Source organism: Ischnura elegans, assembly GCF_921293095.1.
Source record: "Ischnura elegans chromosome 13 unlocalized genomic scaffold, ioIscEleg1.1 SUPER_13_unloc_1, whole genome shotgun sequence".
Lineage (NCBI taxonomy): Eukaryota > Metazoa > Arthropoda > Insecta > Odonata > Coenagrionidae > Ischnura > Ischnura elegans.
This window is the reverse complement of record NW_025791657.1, coordinates 11,671,903-11,690,412: the sequence shown is the minus strand read 5'-3', so window position 1 is coordinate 11,690,412 and position 18,510 is coordinate 11,671,903. Positions and strand designations below refer to the sequence as shown.

The 18,510-nt window shown below is 37.0% G+C and overlaps 1 protein-coding gene and 1 long non-coding RNA gene across 6 annotated transcripts in view; both read left to right on the top strand.

Annotated features, from left to right (window-relative positions):
* The window catches only part of LOC124172022 (zinc finger protein 112-like), a 63,604-nt gene extending 60,409 nt beyond the window's left edge, over positions 1-3,195 (top strand). For 3 of the 5 annotated variants that reach the window (XM_046551421.1, XM_046551420.1, XM_046551419.1), the window contains one exon: positions 1,364-3,195. In XM_046551421.1, coding sequence (XP_046407377.1) covers positions 1,364-2,874 — 1,511 coding nt within the window. In that variant the 3' untranslated portion in view covers positions 2,875-3,195. The remainder of the gene's footprint in view (positions 1-1,363) is intronic. The other 2 variants (XM_046551423.1, XM_046551422.1) reach the window with 2 other exon arrangements.
* Positions 3,196-15,188: 11,993 nt separating this feature from the next.
* LOC124172027 lies at positions 15,189-16,339 on the top strand. Its single transcript, XR_006868048.1, has 2 exons — positions 15,189-15,506; positions 15,906-16,339. It is a non-coding gene; the product is annotated as an uncharacterized LOC124172027 (long non-coding RNA).
* The last annotated feature ends 2,171 nt before the right edge of the window (positions 16,340-18,510 follow it).

The window sequence follows — 18,510 nt, the reverse complement described above, 5'->3', positions numbered from 1 at the left end:
AATAATTGAAGGCTTCAAATAATTTACCCAGCATTCCCGACCTCATTAAAGAAAATAATTATGGAAGACAACAAAAACAGTCAACACTTTTCTTATTTACCACTCCATCGCCAGCCGGGCCAAGAAAAATTCTGATGGGATAAAACAAAAGGTTAGCAACATGCGCCGCTTGGTTTACGGCGATTCATATGAATTCCCTGTGTATTTTGATGGTAGCTAGCTGAAGCGCGGGGTCCCGAGGGGCGCACTTCGCGAAGCTACCGTGGTAGCTAGTTTGAAGCTACGGAAGTAGCATCGAAGCCCATAGTAGATAAGGGTTGGAGCCTAATAAGCTACCGGTAGCTTCTGCTAGCTCCTTTGCCGGAGCTTCAGCATTAGAGAATACAAGTGGGAGCTAGTAGGTTAATTAACCCTAATACGGGGAAACATTTTTCTGACGTAATCCGGCAAGGTGAGTCCAATGGGCTCTTTCAACTTACGCTTTTAATTTAAACTATCAAACAGTGAAAAATATTAATTTTCACATCAATTTGTACATATTGTGCGCTATAGAATCATTTAAACATAAAATTGATTATTTTTTGTTTAACAAAAGTTTTGCATTACTTATTAATTTCATACATAGTCAGATAGCGAGTGCAGTGGACTCTAATGACTAATTCTTTCTGTTTTCACTACATAAAACACCAAACATTTATCGTGACATGTACATAGTGATAATTTTACATTATTTTGACAATTCAAGCCAAATATTTGTAAAATGTACATAATTTTTTACATTTCGTGCAAGCAGACTCACATTGCCCGGATTAGTGGGAATTCTGGGGAAAAATTTTTTTTTAATTAACTTTAATTCCGAAAAAAGTTTGAATTACTCTTATTTATAGGAAATACACAATTAGAAGAAGTAAAAAATTTACATGCTGACATTTCAATAACAAAATAAAATTCTCAAAAATGTGATGCGATGAGTCCATGAGACTCACCTTGCCTGTATTAGGGTTAAACATCTCTCCACATGAAAGCTACCGCACTTCAAGTTAGAGAAGAGACCCCCAGATTTTGAGCTTCACTACTGGTGGTTAAACTACATATGGAGAAAACTCCTTTCACCTCTTAAGTTTTGCGTACCTAATTGATGGCAGTAAAGTAAATAATTCAGGTGACGTTAAACTAAATTTATTTTTTTGGATGATCTTGTGCTTTTTTGTGTAATGGGTCGATTGGAACAATTCCCTTATTATTTATCAAATGTCTTTGGCTGTCTTAAAAGCGACTTTTATTATTTGAGAAAAATATTATTTGAGTAATTCATAAATTTTATGTTGGACAGTGATAATTATAATGCTAAATTCTTTTCTAGGGATCTCAGAACCTCAGAGAGTGCATCTGCAAACAGTATCAACTTCATATCTGCTGGAAGAAGGAAATGTAAGGATTGATTCCAGCGACGACTGCGTTGGTTCATCTGCCTCCTTGTCACTCATTGAATCCAAGACTCGAACATCCCATGCAGGGGAAGTAACAAATGTGATTGACAAGGACTTGGAAAATTTTTGTTCCCCTCCTACTGGCAAGATAACATCTGGCTCAATTCCAAATGATACACAGTGTAATTCGAAATGCAATCCAGCTTCTAAAATCAACGGAGATGTAGCAACAATTGCTGTTATGGGGGGTATAGATGATACCCCAAAAATCATAGATAGCCTTGGGCTAACCACAATAAGTCAAAACAGAGAAGGTGGCCTAGAGACTGCCACACAATACAAAGAAGAGTTAAATAGTTGCTCAATTGACAGTTCCGGGAAAAGTTGCTTGTCAAATGGTAATTCATATCTATGCTTCCATTGCAGAGCAGGATTCAACACAAAAAGTGAGCTCTCCAAACATCTCCAAATTCATTCAGGCAAAAACACTTTGGACGGTGATGAGAAATCTTTAAAGGGTAAAGATGAGTGTCTCAAAACTCCTGTATCGAATGAGGAATGTAGTAAGTCTGACAAGCCCTCTGCCTCCAAGAAAAGAAGCAGGCTAAGGCAAAACAAAGTCGGGCTTCTTAAGGAAATGTCTGGGGGAATAGGGGAGAAGAAAAACGTGAGACAAAGGAGGAGAAGTTTTGTTGTAAATGGGAAACCACGTGCGCAAAATTTGTCCCAGAAGTCCTCCTCTGCAAATAGAAACCTTCCTAATCAGAGAAGTTCGAGCACGAAAAAGAAAACTCACTCCGGCCCAATTTTGCCCAATACTTATGTTCAACATATCCTCGGCAAAGAAAAAAGTTACGCATGCAGCGTGTGCGGAAAATCTTTTTCTAAAAAATACAGTCTCGACTACCACATGCGTGGACATACAGGAGAGAAACCATTTTCGTGCGGCATTTGCGGAAAACCGTTTACTTTCCGATATAATCTCTCCACCCACACTCGCACGCACACCAAGGAAAAACCTTATAAATGCGGCGTGTGCTGCAAGCTCTTCTCTCACAGCTCTGCATTCACCACACACAAGCGGACTCACTCGGGAGAAAAACCCTTTTCATGTAGTATTTGCTGCAAGTCTTTTGTTGTGAGGAGCATGCTCAACATTCACATGAGAACACACACCGGAGACAAACCACACGCGTGCAGTGTTTGCGGCAAGCCCTTCAGCGATGCTAGCAACCTCAGAAAGCATATGCGAACACACACAGGTGAGAAACCTTATTCATGCAGTGTCTGCGGCAAGTCTTTCTCTCAGAGGGTTCACATCACCAAACACATGCAAACTCACACAACAGGTAAACCGTATTCATGCACCGTCTGCCTCAAGCCCTTTGCTTACAGGTATAACCTCGCCAAACACATGCGTATGCACACAGGCGAGAAACGTTAGCCATGCAAAATTACTTCCTGTCATAATTACTGTATTTGTCTGAATATAGTCCCCCCCGTTTTCCAAAAAAGGTCTTTGCTTATAGGTATAACCTCGCCAAACACATGGTTATGTACACAGGCGAGAAACGTTAGTCATGCAAAATTTACTTCCAGTCTTAATTACTGTATTTGTCCGAATAGAGTCCCCCCTTTTCCAAAAAACGGCTTTGCTTATAGGTATAACCTCGCCAAACACATAGGTAAGCACACAGGTAAGAAACATTAGTCTTGCGAAATTTACTTCCTGTCTTAATTACTGTATTTGTCTGAATATAGTCCCCAACCTTTTCCAAAAATGCCCATGGTAAAAGTAACGGGGGGACTTGATTCAAACCCATTTTTTAGTTTGGCTTCTCGGCTCGTCCCTTCCCTTTTCTTTTTCCTTGGCGTCCCCAGACTCCCATTTTCCTCCACTTCCCTTGCTTTTTCCCGCAGCACGATCGGTTATCTCTTGCTTTCATTGTACCTTATGCCCACGAGAAATCTCTGTCGCATAAGGGACCATGAATTAGAGGAAATACCTCCATAATATAAGGCACAAATATATAAAATTGAATAGTCAGATATTGGCACTACCTTCTCCAATTTTTCATTATTTATTTATTATTTCTCCTCTTTACAGGAATTTGGATAATACTTTAGTAAAACAAGAAAAGCAAACAATTAAAAAGAACCATGCTCATTCTATAAAACTGCTACGTGAGCATTCGCACTTGCGTTTCTTCAAATCTTCAGGGAAACATATTTCCCTTAAGTTTTTTACAAATTTCCCTTAAAAATGCCCATGGTAAAAGTAAAGGGGGACTATATTCAAACCCATTTTTTTTTTATTTTTTCCTGAAATTCGAGCCTCAAAATTAGGGGGGATATATATTTAGAAGGGAACTATATTAGGAGAAATACGGTAAGTCTTTCACCTTGACTTGTAACTTTGACTGTCAAATACATGAGTACACAGGATTTTATGCATGTAGTTTATGCTCTGAGGCTTTCAGCCAGATAGGCCACCAATACGAGCATGATTATTTAAATAATTGACTGGTTAATTATCATTAATGTTAATTCAGTTATAATTTAGCTTCAAGCAAATCTGAATTGAGGAGTCTTATACTTATTTATTGCTTAAATAATGAGTAATTAATAATGAGGTACCAAGTAGAGATGGTGTGCCGTCAAAATGATTCCATGAGGAAGGTTTCTAATCAAGCATTTTTGGATATTCTGTATGCAATAGGGATACCAACAATAACATGGGATGATGAAGTGGTAAATTATGTTGTTTTGAGAAAGTTGGGTGAATGCATTAGTAAACCCGAGTTTGGAAGAGCTTTGGTGTGGAATCATTGCATTTCAAAAATGAAACTATTTCTTGTAATCTATCCATTACTTTCTGAAAGTAATCGTTACTTTTATTGGCACATGCCAAACTAGAGTACTCACATGAAAAAGCAAGTGCAATTTTATTTCTTTTTGCTTACAGCCACATTTATTTCAAACATGACACAATTCATATGCTACTCTTCTATCACTCCATCTCCGAGAGCGGGAGAAAACAAAAAACAATCAACCCAACAGAAAACAAGCAATTCCAACCTTAGTGATATGACAGCCTGTACTCATATTCAAAAGCAAGTGCGATGGTGAGTGTGTCCCCACAAGTATATATTACTAAGTTAAAACGGTGGCCGCTGTAATCGCAGTAAATGGTAACAGGTATGATCATAGGAGCAGTTAAAATGTTACATTAATGGCTTCATACCATTATCAACTTTGCCCTCCAACTATGTAAGGTAATGCAAGATATTTCTGTAATCTACCCATCCATCTTAGTGTAATATAAGGCGGCTGATATTTTTCCCAACTCTGAATTTAATTCTGAGGGTTTTAAGTAAAATGCTTCATTTGTTAATGCAAAGTATGTATATTAAGTTGTTTTTTAACATTACTCATCCAATTGTGGTGAGAGACTTCGTGTGGCATTTCTTTTCAAAACCTAACTGTACCTAGTTTAAAATTTTTTAATCAAGCTGGTAGTTGTAAGTGATTGATAACCCTTGACCATAATTGCTACCACTACCTGTAGTCTGGTAATTTATCCTCCTGTTATTTGTTATTTATCCTCCTGTTATCTGTTATTTCTCCTCCTCTTCCTGTTACCCTTCAATACCCCTGCCTTCCTTCCTAAAGTGCCCAACAGCATTGAATTTTTGATGATGTGAATTGATGGCATTCACTGATTTGATTGTGTGTTTTACCCTATACTGTATGAACTCTGTGTTAAACTCCCCCTAATCTTCCCGGGCACTACATATGGTTACTTCTCCATGCTAATACTGATAATTCAATTAAAAAGGGCAATGAAATGGAAAAAAGTGCATTTGGTGACATACGCTAGGACGGTGGATTTTGTGAGTCTCCTTTACATTCGAAGTAATGGGTAACACACTGCCTTAATGTGTTAATAGCCTATAAGTTATATTTATTACTGTTACGATTGTATTGGTTTTCATGTAAATATGTTCTAGTGTTAAATAAGTTTCTTGAACCTTCCTATTGTTATTAGAGTATTTATGCTATTTAAATTATTAGCCTATCTTTGAAAGGCTGTAAATAAATGTCCAAATTTTATATTGTTCTTGAAATTAAACTTATTTAACAATTGAGAAAATCATTTTCACCTCTCAAATATGAATCATGATCAGAACCATAATCATTTTGGAAATAGTACAAAGTTTAATTTTTTTAAACTCCAAATATTTTGCTTAGAATAGGCATTTAGTCACTGTATTACATATAAACTATGAAAAAGTGGAAAAGTTTTACTTAGCCGACTTTCAGGCATTTCTTTAAAAAAACACAACATTGTTCCAAAATTTTGCCTTTTTGTGGTGAGGGAATTATGCCATTTTATGGGATGGTGATATTTTAATTGCCATTCTCTTTTGCATTGCTGAATTTTGAGAATCTCATAGCTTACTTTCAGCCTTGTACTTTAACTTAGAATGGAGAGTTCATTGAGAATTGGGCTATGGCCCATGATCCACTGCAGAAGCAGCAGGTAAGTTCTCTATTGGGTTAGCTAATAACTCCCTTAATTAACCTTCTGGCAGGCATAATATTTGAACTCTCCAATTCTGGCTCAATGTGCCTGTTAGGCACGTATACGTTAAGACGTTATTAAGTCAAAGCATGGCTCAAAGCTGCAAGTTGAAATGTTAATGCGCTATTATCATTGTAGTCTAACACTTACACCAAGCCTTTCATGTAGTATTTACAATAGGGTGGGCCGAAAAAAGGTTTTTTTTCCAGATCAAATTTGCCCTGAGCGGGAAAGTTGCGAAATAATATTAGGATCTCGCACACAAAATGTTTTTCAAATCGGATAATATTAACCACTGCCGCCCGAGCTCTAAAGTTTAAAATTTTGCGAAAAATCAGGCTGATTTCAGAATCAAACGACTATGAAGACGAATTTTATGAAAATATGAGATAATGGATAATTTTATAGAGTGGATACATGTTTATAGTTTATGAAAATGAAATTTCAAGGTTTTTTTGACAAAATCTATGGTTAAAAAAATGTCTATGAATTAACAACAAAATTAGAGTATAGACCACCCGCACAACACAACTCATTTTTTCCTACATTTCTAAAACTCCATTTTGGGGGCTAAATTGCAGGTAAAATAATATTTATTTCGATTGAATTTCTTTTCTTATAAAATAAGTCATATGGTAGTAAATAATCCCACAAAAAGTAATAATAAGGTAAATTATTGAAATTAACATCAATCATAATGGCGAATAACGTACCTGTGGAGCTATTTTCAACAAGAAATTCAGCCAAGGCTGAGAAAAAACATAACCTGAACACCAAGCATTTCCCTAAGTAGCTCTCTGCTTAGTTTCGTAAAGAAACTACCCAGAACTCACCGCGAAAAAGAGGCTACCACATATATTATACAACCCTAGTCCCCCCTTCATACGGTTCCAAACTGATCCAGCAAGGTGTGATTTAACATGCTATTTAGATAATGATGTTTCACTAAATGTATTCAAGCATTGAGTAGTAAACATCGTAGAAGCATCAAGTGATAATGCCTAAAAAAAATATTCTGCCTATCAAAAATACATACCTTTAAAATTGTGATAAGTTCAGATGCAATGACCTTCTCTGATCCAAACTTATACAACTTCCTGTGGGGACTGCCAAAGTCAAACTAAGCAAGAAGGCTGCATAGAGCGTTTCAAAACAAACTGCCACTATGAGCATCAAGGGTCTATGCCGCCTAATAGTGCGAAGAAATGAAAAAGCACTCATGCTATGCCTGTCAGATCTATTGCACCCAACAGAGAGGGTTTGTTGTAACTGATTGCAAAGGATGCAGCTCCTGAATTAGTCACTCAACCGTGCTGCCTGCTTTTATTTTACCTAATTACCAAATGAAAAAGGAGTAATATTATTTTTTCTTACTCTTGCTCAGTTGTACATTGCTTTCTTTCCAATTGATACCTAAAAATAATATCCACCTCATAAGGCTGAGTATTTAACTATTTTTTCCAACTTGTTTGAGGTTCAGTGAAGTTCAGGTTCAATTGCAGCAGTTTTGGCAGTGTTAAAGTCTTATTAGAATACCATCTCACTGGAACAAATTTTTTACCTTTCGGTTTTAGACAATAAATTGAGGCTCTGTAATCAACAAAATAAAATGAACGTAATGATACCCGGATTAAAAATCTTGTCAGTTATTTAAGCGTGGTCACGTGCCCCGTCCCCTATATAATGGATAAAATGTGCATAGCTGTGAGCCACTGTTTTAATAGCCGGGTGAATATGAATGAATTTGTCCTCTAGATATTTAAGTTATACTTAGAAAACAAGATATCAAGGAAATGTTTGTCAGCTGTTTTAAAGTTGATTTACAAGGTGTTACTCCTACCAAATAGTCTTCTAAAAACATAAAATGAGCTGAATAAGTGTATTGATGAATTCCTTGGTGTATTTACTCCATGCATTCACATATTCATTACAAAAATGAAAGCTTCAAGCTTACATTGGCTTGTGGCATAATAACAATGCCGGTAAAGAATGTGGGATTTGTTGCTCGCAAAATTATCATGTGTTATTTGTAGAGAATTCATAGGGTGATTTGGTCAAGCATTTCTCAGATTGACGTGCGATGTACAGATATTTCCCAAGTTGCAGTATTTTGGATTTGATTTATGATATTCCTGAAGGTAGGCTGAGCAAAGAATTGAACAAGGCTAGAGGTCAGTATGATTAGACATTGTTGTCTCTGTTTTTCATAGTGGCTGAGCTGATGCCATTGGTGAGAAATAGCAATGCTGGTTTTTGGTTTGGAGATGCAACCCAAACATGAATGCATTTTCAAAGCCATTTGTTGAGGCTTTGCAGACCAAATATGAACATATGAAGTGCCAAAAGGCATCGGGTACTATTTTACAGGAGACAAAAACTGAGCAAATCCATATACACCACACATACAGTTTGAAAATTTTTTTCTTTTTAAATGAATGGGATCTAGAAATTGTGTGTATTAACTTGCACCTATCAACATTTTTTTTTGAACTTGGGCATGATACTATTTGTGCAGTTAGCAATTCATATTTACTAATGGTGTCTGCTGGATACACTCAGAGAGTAAAGAGGCAGTACATATTGAGCAAATTTATTGCTTCACCATGTACCAAAGATTCCGGTTAATTGGGACATATCGGCATTTGTGCGCTTTGCCCCAATTAGGCGAACTATCCTGTATATGGGCATAAAACGTTGAAATGATGGAAAAAAGACTAATGAATGTTTACAATACAACATAAGTTTATTAAACTATTAATTTGATTAATAAAACAGCGAGTTAAGTTAATTTATTATCATTTTTAATAATTATAACAATTTAGTGAGAAATATTTTTTGCAGCCTCCGGCCACGCTGAATGAAACTTTTAATAAGTCCTATTAAAGAGAAGTCCTACCCTCTTGCGGACAGTATAACAACAAGAGCTTTGAAAAAAGGGCAAGAATAGGAGTATTTGTGAAAAATAAGAGTAATTCAAAGGAGGAAAATATAAAAAAATAGTATTCTGAAAACAAAAAATTTTAATTTAGTCGCGAGTATAGAGTTTATGTCGCCGACTCATGGCCCAATAAAGTGGCATGCTGTCCCCATTAAGCGGAGAATACTCTGGGATATTCCTCTATTGGGTTCTGTTCTTCAAGATCTGCCCCAATTAACCGGTGGACCCATTAAACGGAATCTACTGTACTGGGAATCCTCAGGCTTATGCGCAAAACATTTCCAGGTGGAATGGCCAATATACTTATTTTTGCTGTGGGCAAAATGGAGAAGGCTTTCCCGAAACCTACTTGATCGAGGAACTGTTGCCTAACCTGAGAAATAATTTGAAAATAACGCAGCAGGCCAGAAAAGCAGTGGTGCCGACTCCATGGGGCCTGAGGGGGCCCGAGCCCCCCCAAAAATTTGTTACAGATGTGAGGAAAAAATGTGTCAGGCTTGTCGATTTTCCCCGGAGTGCCCAGATATCGAGATTCAAGTGATCAGGGTTCTAATGTCGATCATATGACTCTTCTAAAATTCTTAAAGAACTTAAAATTCACTACTAATAAAACTTAATGGGGCAAGGTCCCAGGTTTGGGCCCCCCCCCAATATTTTTTGTAAGTCGGCACCTCTGCACAGAAGCCACTCATCATTTTAGGGTGCGTGGCTTTTAAAAAGGCACATCAAGTGTAGAACTAATTCCATAGCTAGATTTGACTCCATATTTTTTGCCTGATTACATGCATTGTATTTTCCTTGGTGTTTTTTGGCAATTTGTGTTTATGGTTTGATTCTTCAAATAATGAAAAAGAGGGGTTATTTAGTGGCAAATGCTAAAAAACAGATAGAACTTTGCTTGAAATTTTGCCTCCAAGCCAACTTACCTGGTTACCACTTAGTATATTGTTCGATGGCTTGAGGAAAGCAATTGAAATTTGTAAATGGCTCATGTTTTACCCGTTAGTTTGTTGAGTATGCTTGGTTGGTGCTATATACCTACACCATGTGGAAAGGGCAGATTTCAGAAATGGAATGGATTATTGCATTTGAGTGGGTAGGAAGCCAAGGGGTACAAGTGATTTTTTTCTCAAAAGAGTTAGGTAAAGTTAATTGCTTGATTAAATACACAAAAATTTGGAGTGAAGTGGATAAAATCTACACAAACATTTGCACAGAAAAATTGGATCATATAACCTCTAAAATGAGTAAAAGGGAAGCAAGAAAATTCTTACCACTCATTTGATAGTATTGCATGGAGAAGTATAGACAAGTGCAAGGCTTTAATTAATCAAATCATTGAACTTTTAGCCGTACGTGGAGATAAAAAATTAAGCAGTGAAATGAATTACACACCATGCATATTCTTGAATAAGAAATGGGTACTTTAATTTTGCAGGTTAAACCTGTACACATCTTTCAAGCTGATATTAATTTATATGATACTCATATTGCTTTGAGGTCAAATTTGGTCCAAGAATTTACAATCTTATTTTTGTATAATAAATCATATGCATTTGCTTCCTAAAAATAAAATTTCATGTTTTAATCTTTCCTTTTGTTCAAGTGCATGTTTTACTTTCCCTTGCTTCATCAGTAAAAATTGCTTCACCTGCTTATTTGATTATTATTGTAGAAAGTACCGGTGGCCATGAAATCAATAAAACATTCTCTCTTCATAGATGCCGTAAAAACCCATGGGATTTTCTAAGATCCTATGGAATTCTCTAAAGGATTTTTCGTGACTCCTGAAGAATCCCTGGGACGACCAAATTGAATACCTGGCAGTTTAAGTATACTGGGATTAGTCAGAATATTAACATTCCGGAGTTGCCCACAATCTTATTCTTTAACCTTTCATCAGACACAATATTGGAATTGCTGAGTTCAGGCGTAATGTGCCTAACAGGCACAGATGTAAAATGACATAATTAACTATTAGCATGGCTCAGTGGTACACATTTAAACTTTGAAGCACCATTGTTAGTGTAGACCAGCGGTTCCCAAACTTTTTCTTTCTGCGACCCATTTTAGCCCATACGTTTTAGCCGCGACCCCCTAAAAATGGTTGTCTAAGTTTAAGTACATAGTTCACTTTATTATTCGCACATCTCGCGACCCCTTTCCGAACGGCCCGCGACCCCCAGTTTGGGAACCGCTGGTGTAGACTAACGTATAAATAATTCCTTATTTGCTTTGCATATACCCCTATACACACCGTCTTCTTGCCCCGCACCAATCCAGCAAGGTGCGATTGAATCTGCTATTTAGGCTATTAAGTATTATTGTACGTAATAAATTTAATATGTGAATTGTATATGATTAGGGTTTCTTATTTTTCTATATTACATATCCAATAATACTTTTATTCCACTTTACTTTACCATATTTTTACTTAATTATACCAAATAATCCGCCACTGATCTATCGGCAGAAATGCAAACGGCTGCATATAGTGCGTCAAAACTAACAGCTACTATAAATAGAAAGGGTCTAAGCCACTTATTGGCACGGAGAAGTGAAAAAAACACTTGCGCTGAGCCTGTCAGATGCATTGCACCTGACCGTAGGATAATTATTACCTTTATTTATTTAATAGGATTATTATTAAGCCCATGTCCACAATCCACAAATTGTGAGAAAAATGAATAAACTTATTGGCAGCAGGGGCGTACCCAGGATGAAAATCAGGGGCAAGCCTTCGTTGCTCAAGTTGTAGATAAGATTTAAACACGGGAAATGTGAATGAAATCAACATTTTAAGGAAACTACATATAACAGCTTTTTATTAGTTTTTAAAATTATTTGATTGAAAAAATATTATTTTTCCTAAAGACATTTGCAATTTTTGCTTCAAGTGGGCAGCTGCCCCCTCCTGCCCCTCGCTGAGTATGCCCATGATTGGCAGTTCTTGTGAGTCGTGAGGATTTTCTTGGAGTTCCTAGGACTGTGATGGTGTGGTATCCATCATTTGAATCTACTACAATCTATATATTTAACATATTCACTGCGGGTCTGATTTTCATGAAAGTCGTCAGAATCGGCCGATTAAATGAGAAAGAGAAATAGAGAGGTTTTTGCGCCTTATCTTCCATTCAAATCCTGCTATTTACAAACTGCACACACTGGTCAAAAGAGGGAATCTTGCTGAAGGCCATGCACACAATAGGAAGGCTCAGAAGTGGATATTACTCACGTACAGTGGTGGAGAAAGGGCTACCGGCCTGACTGGCTGAGCACTTCAGTTGACGTGCTCCTCGCTGAATGTGTTAATGTTTGTGAGTGAGCTTTCCTAGGAGCCCAAACATAATCAGAAGGCTTCACTAATGGGGTAGGGGCAGTACCAAGAGAGAGAGCAAACTTAATGTTACCAAATATATATAACCACCCCAATTTGTCAATGAAAACGTCGGCACCGACACAGTATAACTACTCTATGGAAGGTATTGAGGATAATCTCAGAAGCCCATGACACTGTCAGGTACCACGCTGAATGAGGCACCATTGTTGAAGGCATAGTTACAGATATAAGGAGAGGTTTGACAACACTGCTCCACCAGCAGATTCACGATGCTAACTCGACGGAGGTCTGAGAGCAACTGACTGAGGCCACACCTGCTGGTTGGCCAAGGGAAAGTTGCTTGCCAAGAAACTTTCCCTTATAAAAATCTCTTGAGCACATGGGCATGTGGTGGGCAGGAGGGGCTGGTGCCTCCCCCCCCCCCCTTAGAGCCGTAAATAAATACAGTTCAGAATGAAAGTTTTGAACAAAGTATCTTTTGAAGAAAAAAGATATTAGTATAGGATGTGGAACTTAAGTAAAAATATTTATTTGACTCGAGATGAATGAGAATGTGATTTGCAGTTCTCCGGTTTCTCCTCATCGAAAGGAAATCCTGTAGTAACTTCATGAAAGTTTCATTGATGACTTTTATAGAAGTCATCTATGAAATAAAACCACAATGGGGAACAAGCACAATTTTTTTAAATAACTTAATTACAAGCTCAAATGTACTCGCCGAAAATTTCGCGGATGAATAATACTTTTTAGCTGAGTTATGAGTCTTTAAAAATAGACCTTCATCGGCTGCTTGAAAACACGACGCCATCGGAGTGTGACGTCACGGCACGGTATCCACTGATGACAGACTGAGGAAGTGGATAGAAAATCGATCTATGAGGGCTCAAATGCAAATTTGGCGATGACAATTGCTGTTTTAACGTCAAAATGCAGACTGTGAATATTTTAGGTTGCCAAGGCTTTGCTGAAACAAATAAAGGGGATTGTTTGGGGAGATTTGGAAAGATTAAATGAAAATAAGTTGAATGCAGATTGTGATCTATGTTGGACACCCATATAATTCGGTTAGTGGAATTAGTGTATTGCAGCATGGATATTCAATAGACAAACGTGTGAAAACCATATAGGTATATCGTGTTTAGTGTCCCACCACTCAAGTACCTCTATTTTCTCACCGGAGAAGATTTTTGCTTGTGCCCCAAAGGACCAAAATAAGAGAAGAATATGGTTGATGACCTGTGGAATGGAGTTAAATACTTTATTTACACTATCAACGGGATGTTTCTCAATGTAAGTGCACTCTTGAATCAGGGTTACCATAGGTTTTTATCAAATTGCCAGTATTTCTCGGATGGCCACTAAATTTAGGATGTATCACTCATTTCACCTCGTAAACAACCCCAGAAATGTACCTAATAGTCCACCGATTGTAGTATTATATATATAAAGGAAGGTGGCCATTCATGAGAATAAATACTAATTATTATTAAACCACGGGTAAAATAAGGAATATAAGAGAAATATGTGGCTTTTGGTAAGGTAAATTAAGTATTTGCTGCTGTGTTGCCCATAAAATTCGCTGCATGTCAACGCAAAATCTAAAATTTCGTCTCGTTACTGCAGTGGGTTTCTTATCAAAAACTGGAACTTGAGTACAGAGTAAATAGTATTTGAAACTTATTTCTGTGTCTATAAAATACTTTATTTTACCTTTTCACGATCATTAGGATCTCAACTCCGGCTGATTAGGGAAGACTATGTAAGTTCCGCACAGTAGGTAACTAAGTAAATACATAAGATAGATTTTCAGCTAACAATGGATGTATTAAATCTATATGGACAATAAATATTTATTTAAAAAGTTCGTAAAATAATTTTCATTAATTGCATGATTATTTACCAGCTTTATTTTACTCCCGCATCGCAATACTGACAAAGCAATCCCTCTTAAGTCAATTTGTCTTTTAAGGAACTACTACAAAGCTCTACGAAGATTTTTACTTCGATATCTTGCATTCAAGGCTCCACCACTCTTCTCTCTCTAGCGAAGTGAATGATGTACCGTGCAATGATGTCAGAAGGCGTTTCAGCCCTAACAACACCGGATATCCTACGGATATCCGTTTCAGGTCCGCTATGTCCTATCTAGGTCCGCCGGCAATCAGGATATCCGTCGGATCTCCCACGGATATCCGAAGCCGGATGATCCGAAAAATGTCCGAATGGGATGATCATAGGATATTCTGTTACAGAGCTATAATAACAATAATATACAATTGTTACCATTATTGCATTCAGATTTGCACAATACCAATGCAGTTACAGCAAATTCATTGATGAAAACTAACTGAATACAAATAGCAACTCTGAATGCAAAAATTATTCGAATTGGCATTCGAAGTTTTTCCTGCAAGTTTTGGTTTTCGCTCATTATTAATATGGGTTTTCTGTCGAATACAAGCACCTATAGTTTGGAATTGGTGATTATAGCATTTACAAATTTCCTCCACAATGATAATTATTATATTTTTCGTTGGAACCATTATATTACGTACTTATCTAATAATAACGGATTAAAAATCGTATTTCTATTCTAGCGAAACTAAAATCTGCTCTAGAAAAATTTTCCCTTACATTTGATAAAACAAATAATGCACTGTTAAAAAATTTTGGGACTCCGAACCTCCGCTGAAACCAAAACACCGCCTCCCCAAATGTGCCCTCAACCCTTCCCATATCCCTATCCCCTAATTCCCTGTCAAGTATTATTATGCCATGACTCTTTTAATCTGTAAAACGTGATAAACTAATCTGCCTGCATTATTACTAAACGAACCCCCCAGGAGACAGCTGCAAAGCTGGGAACTGCGGAAAACAACAACGAGAAATATACTTGGACTTGGAAAATCGTATTTCGAAACTTGCGCCATAACGACCGGCGGCCATCTTATATAACATGTGACTTACAGCGCCCACAGCCATCGCCACTCGCCAAAGTTGTGTTCGGTTGTGTACACATGATCGTAGGTACTGTATTTTTGACTTTGTGAATTTAGTTGTGCTGAAAAATCTTATTTTACAAGCAAATTTACGTTGACGTACGCCATGGAAGAGGAAAATGATCCCTTTTTTGCAGTGGAGACTGGCAAAAAGGGATTAGAAGAATACAGTTAGTCAGCATTGACCAATCTACTGTTTACTGACCATTTAAATGTAAGTAAACGGAAAATGTTTCTCTATTCGATAGTAAACCAACGAACCTGTGTGTATCTAGCCTTTCAGGACTAATTTATTTCTCAGTGTAATTAATATTTTGTATGATCTTTGCGTGATAAAATACAATCCATTCAGACCGATTAAGTTTAAATATCAGTTCTCGCAGTAGAAATCCATTTTTTAGCTGTTCTTTATGGCATTTAAGTATTATTCTCTATCTCAATGAACTCTTATATGAAGGGTTTTTCTCACAAATGAATAACTATTGAGAATATGTCGAAGAATTATAGTAATTAATGAGCAGTTCAGGACATAGCCATCAATTAACTCTCTCCGATCATTATCATTTAGGTATTGATTTGTGTCTTTAGTAAAATATTCGCTAATGCCTTACAGTGAGGAGAGGATGCAGAAAAATACATCTTCTGGAAAATGACGTGAGGTCCTCCGAGGATAAAAACAACAGTGTGAATGCCGGGATCAGAACATTCCAGTCTCTCCAGACCGCCCCGTAACTAGGAAGAGAATAATTCTATAGCTACTACAGGAGCATGAAGAGCCCAAGGAGGTGCAAATGTACCATGTAATCCCCGGAAATGGTAACGAGGAGGTTGATGAAGATAATTCGTATCTATTGATCCACATTCTTCCTGAAGGCATGTTTACACTGTACATTAACTCGTAGGAGTCATTGTCTAAATGTATGAATGCATCAATTTACTCGAAAATGCACCATGTTATAGGCACCCAACTTGTGTGAAGTTGTGTGCCTAACCATTGTGTGTTAAAAAAGTTAACGTTGGAATAGAAATACTTTGTCATTCCTCTTACTCAGGTGTTTATTATTTCGTTGTTTATCTCATTTTAGACTATTGTGCATTCCGTGAAAATAATCTACAAAGTATTGCTCTGCTCACATGTTTTCGCACTATATTTACTTAGTCATAAGTGTTTTGGAGTTCAGAGATTAAGTGAATTCATTGGTCTTATCTATATGGACAGTTTATTTTGTGCCAATGTAAGCATGAAATTTGTTTCCATGTTATAACTTATGTATGTTTAATAATTTTGTCTTTTAAAGCCATGCACGTTGTATTTGTTCACAGAGAAGTGCCATTTTTGTTAATTTTATAAGCTGAAATTTATATGATGAATCAAACGATTGTTTAATCTGGTTCTTGTCAATATTCAACTGTAACCAAGTGGTAATCATTCTTAACTATTGTTTGCTACAATTTTTCATTAAGGTCACTTTACAAGGTTGAATTTATTCATTGATACGGAAAGGCAAACCCAGAAATTGTATCATCTCAGGTTTATTAGTAGGCATAGTTGGAAGTTTGGGTATATAGATTTTACCCATAAACAATGCCATTGTTGATGTGATTCTTCAAACTATTGAAATCTCAAAGCATAAGATGTTACGATCTTCCTTGGAAATCATTTTTCTGAACTTTCAGGGTATGACCTGTTCCATTCGAATTCTTGGATTCACTAAATTTAAATTGATCCAATTCCTAAGAGGTAACATTAATTTTGAAAGTCAGTTTGCTTGAATGCAATAACTCAAATCATGTAAAAAGGCCTTACAAATGACAAAATAAGAAAGATTAAATAGTTTTTAATGCAATTTTGTTTCTTTTTATTTAATCAGTAGTCATTAGTTAAAGCATTAATCATTCGAATGAAGGAATCTATTTGGTGTATATTCTTGTAACAATATGTAAAAAATGGTATTAATATCCGGAAGGGGACGTCCTATGGATATCGGATTTTGGGACATGCGGATGGGCCACGGATATCCGAAGGAAATCCGGCGATATCCGTCGGACATCCGTCGGATATCCATAAGTCCCAAAATCCGATATCCATAGGACGTCCGCTGCCGGATATTATTACAATTTTTTGCATGTTGTTGCAAGAATGTCGAATTTGGGACATGACGACTCCTTCCACCTTGATAAGGTTGTCTATCATGTGCAGGATCCTTTTTGGTGTATTTTCTTGCAACAATATGCAAAAAATTGTATTAATATCCGGCAGCGGACGTCCTATGGATATCGGATTTTGGGACATATGGATATCCGACGGATGTCCGACGGATATCGCCGGATTTCCTTCGGATATCCGTGGCCCATCCGCAACGTCCGCCTTGGATATCCGACGGACATCCGTCGGATGTCCATGTGTTGTTAGGGAGGTCACCTGACTTCAAGCGATGTTTGAGCATTTTAATTAGCATTTATTGACGTTTGTGGAGTCCTAGGAGAGTTTTGGCTTATATATTTGGAATCGTGAGAAAATTTTCTATTCAATGAGACTAACTAGCATGATGAACAAATTTCATGCATGCAGAAATGCAAAAATTCTCTAAAACCACTGCAAAACTTGGATTAGGTGTGCAAATATCTCTTACTTAGCTCACAAATGATACTTAATTCATGGCTAACTTTAAGAGAACTAATACATGAGGTTTGTTTAATAAGTCCTTAGAGTCTCCAAGAAAATTGTTCATAAAAATTAACAAAATTGCGTTTTGTGTGGTGATAAAGTTTATGAAAGGGTTTACACAAAAAGATATTAAAGTTAACTTGAATGAGGATTATGGAAGTCCTCCTTCCGTGGTTGAAACTATTCACCATAGGGTAAATGAGTTAAAACATTGGGCGTAATCCAGTACACGCTCCCAATGCTCCCGAGTGCTCCCGCTTCGGACGCTACAGATTCGTGGTCCACTTTCGCTCCTATCGCTCCCAGTGCTACCCTACTCGATCACGGCTGGAGCGATTGTAGCATTTGTTAGTCGTTTGTTTTACTAGTATCGTCTGCTCGGATATTAGATCGTCTGAATTAGGGATTGTTATAGCCCCTTGTACTTTACTTAGCGTGTTAGAGAGGTCAGTAATATAAATGACAAAAAGAATATGACCATGGGGTACACCACAAGAAACCTATTTAATATTAGATCTTCATTGGATACCATGATCGGGCACCACAGCAG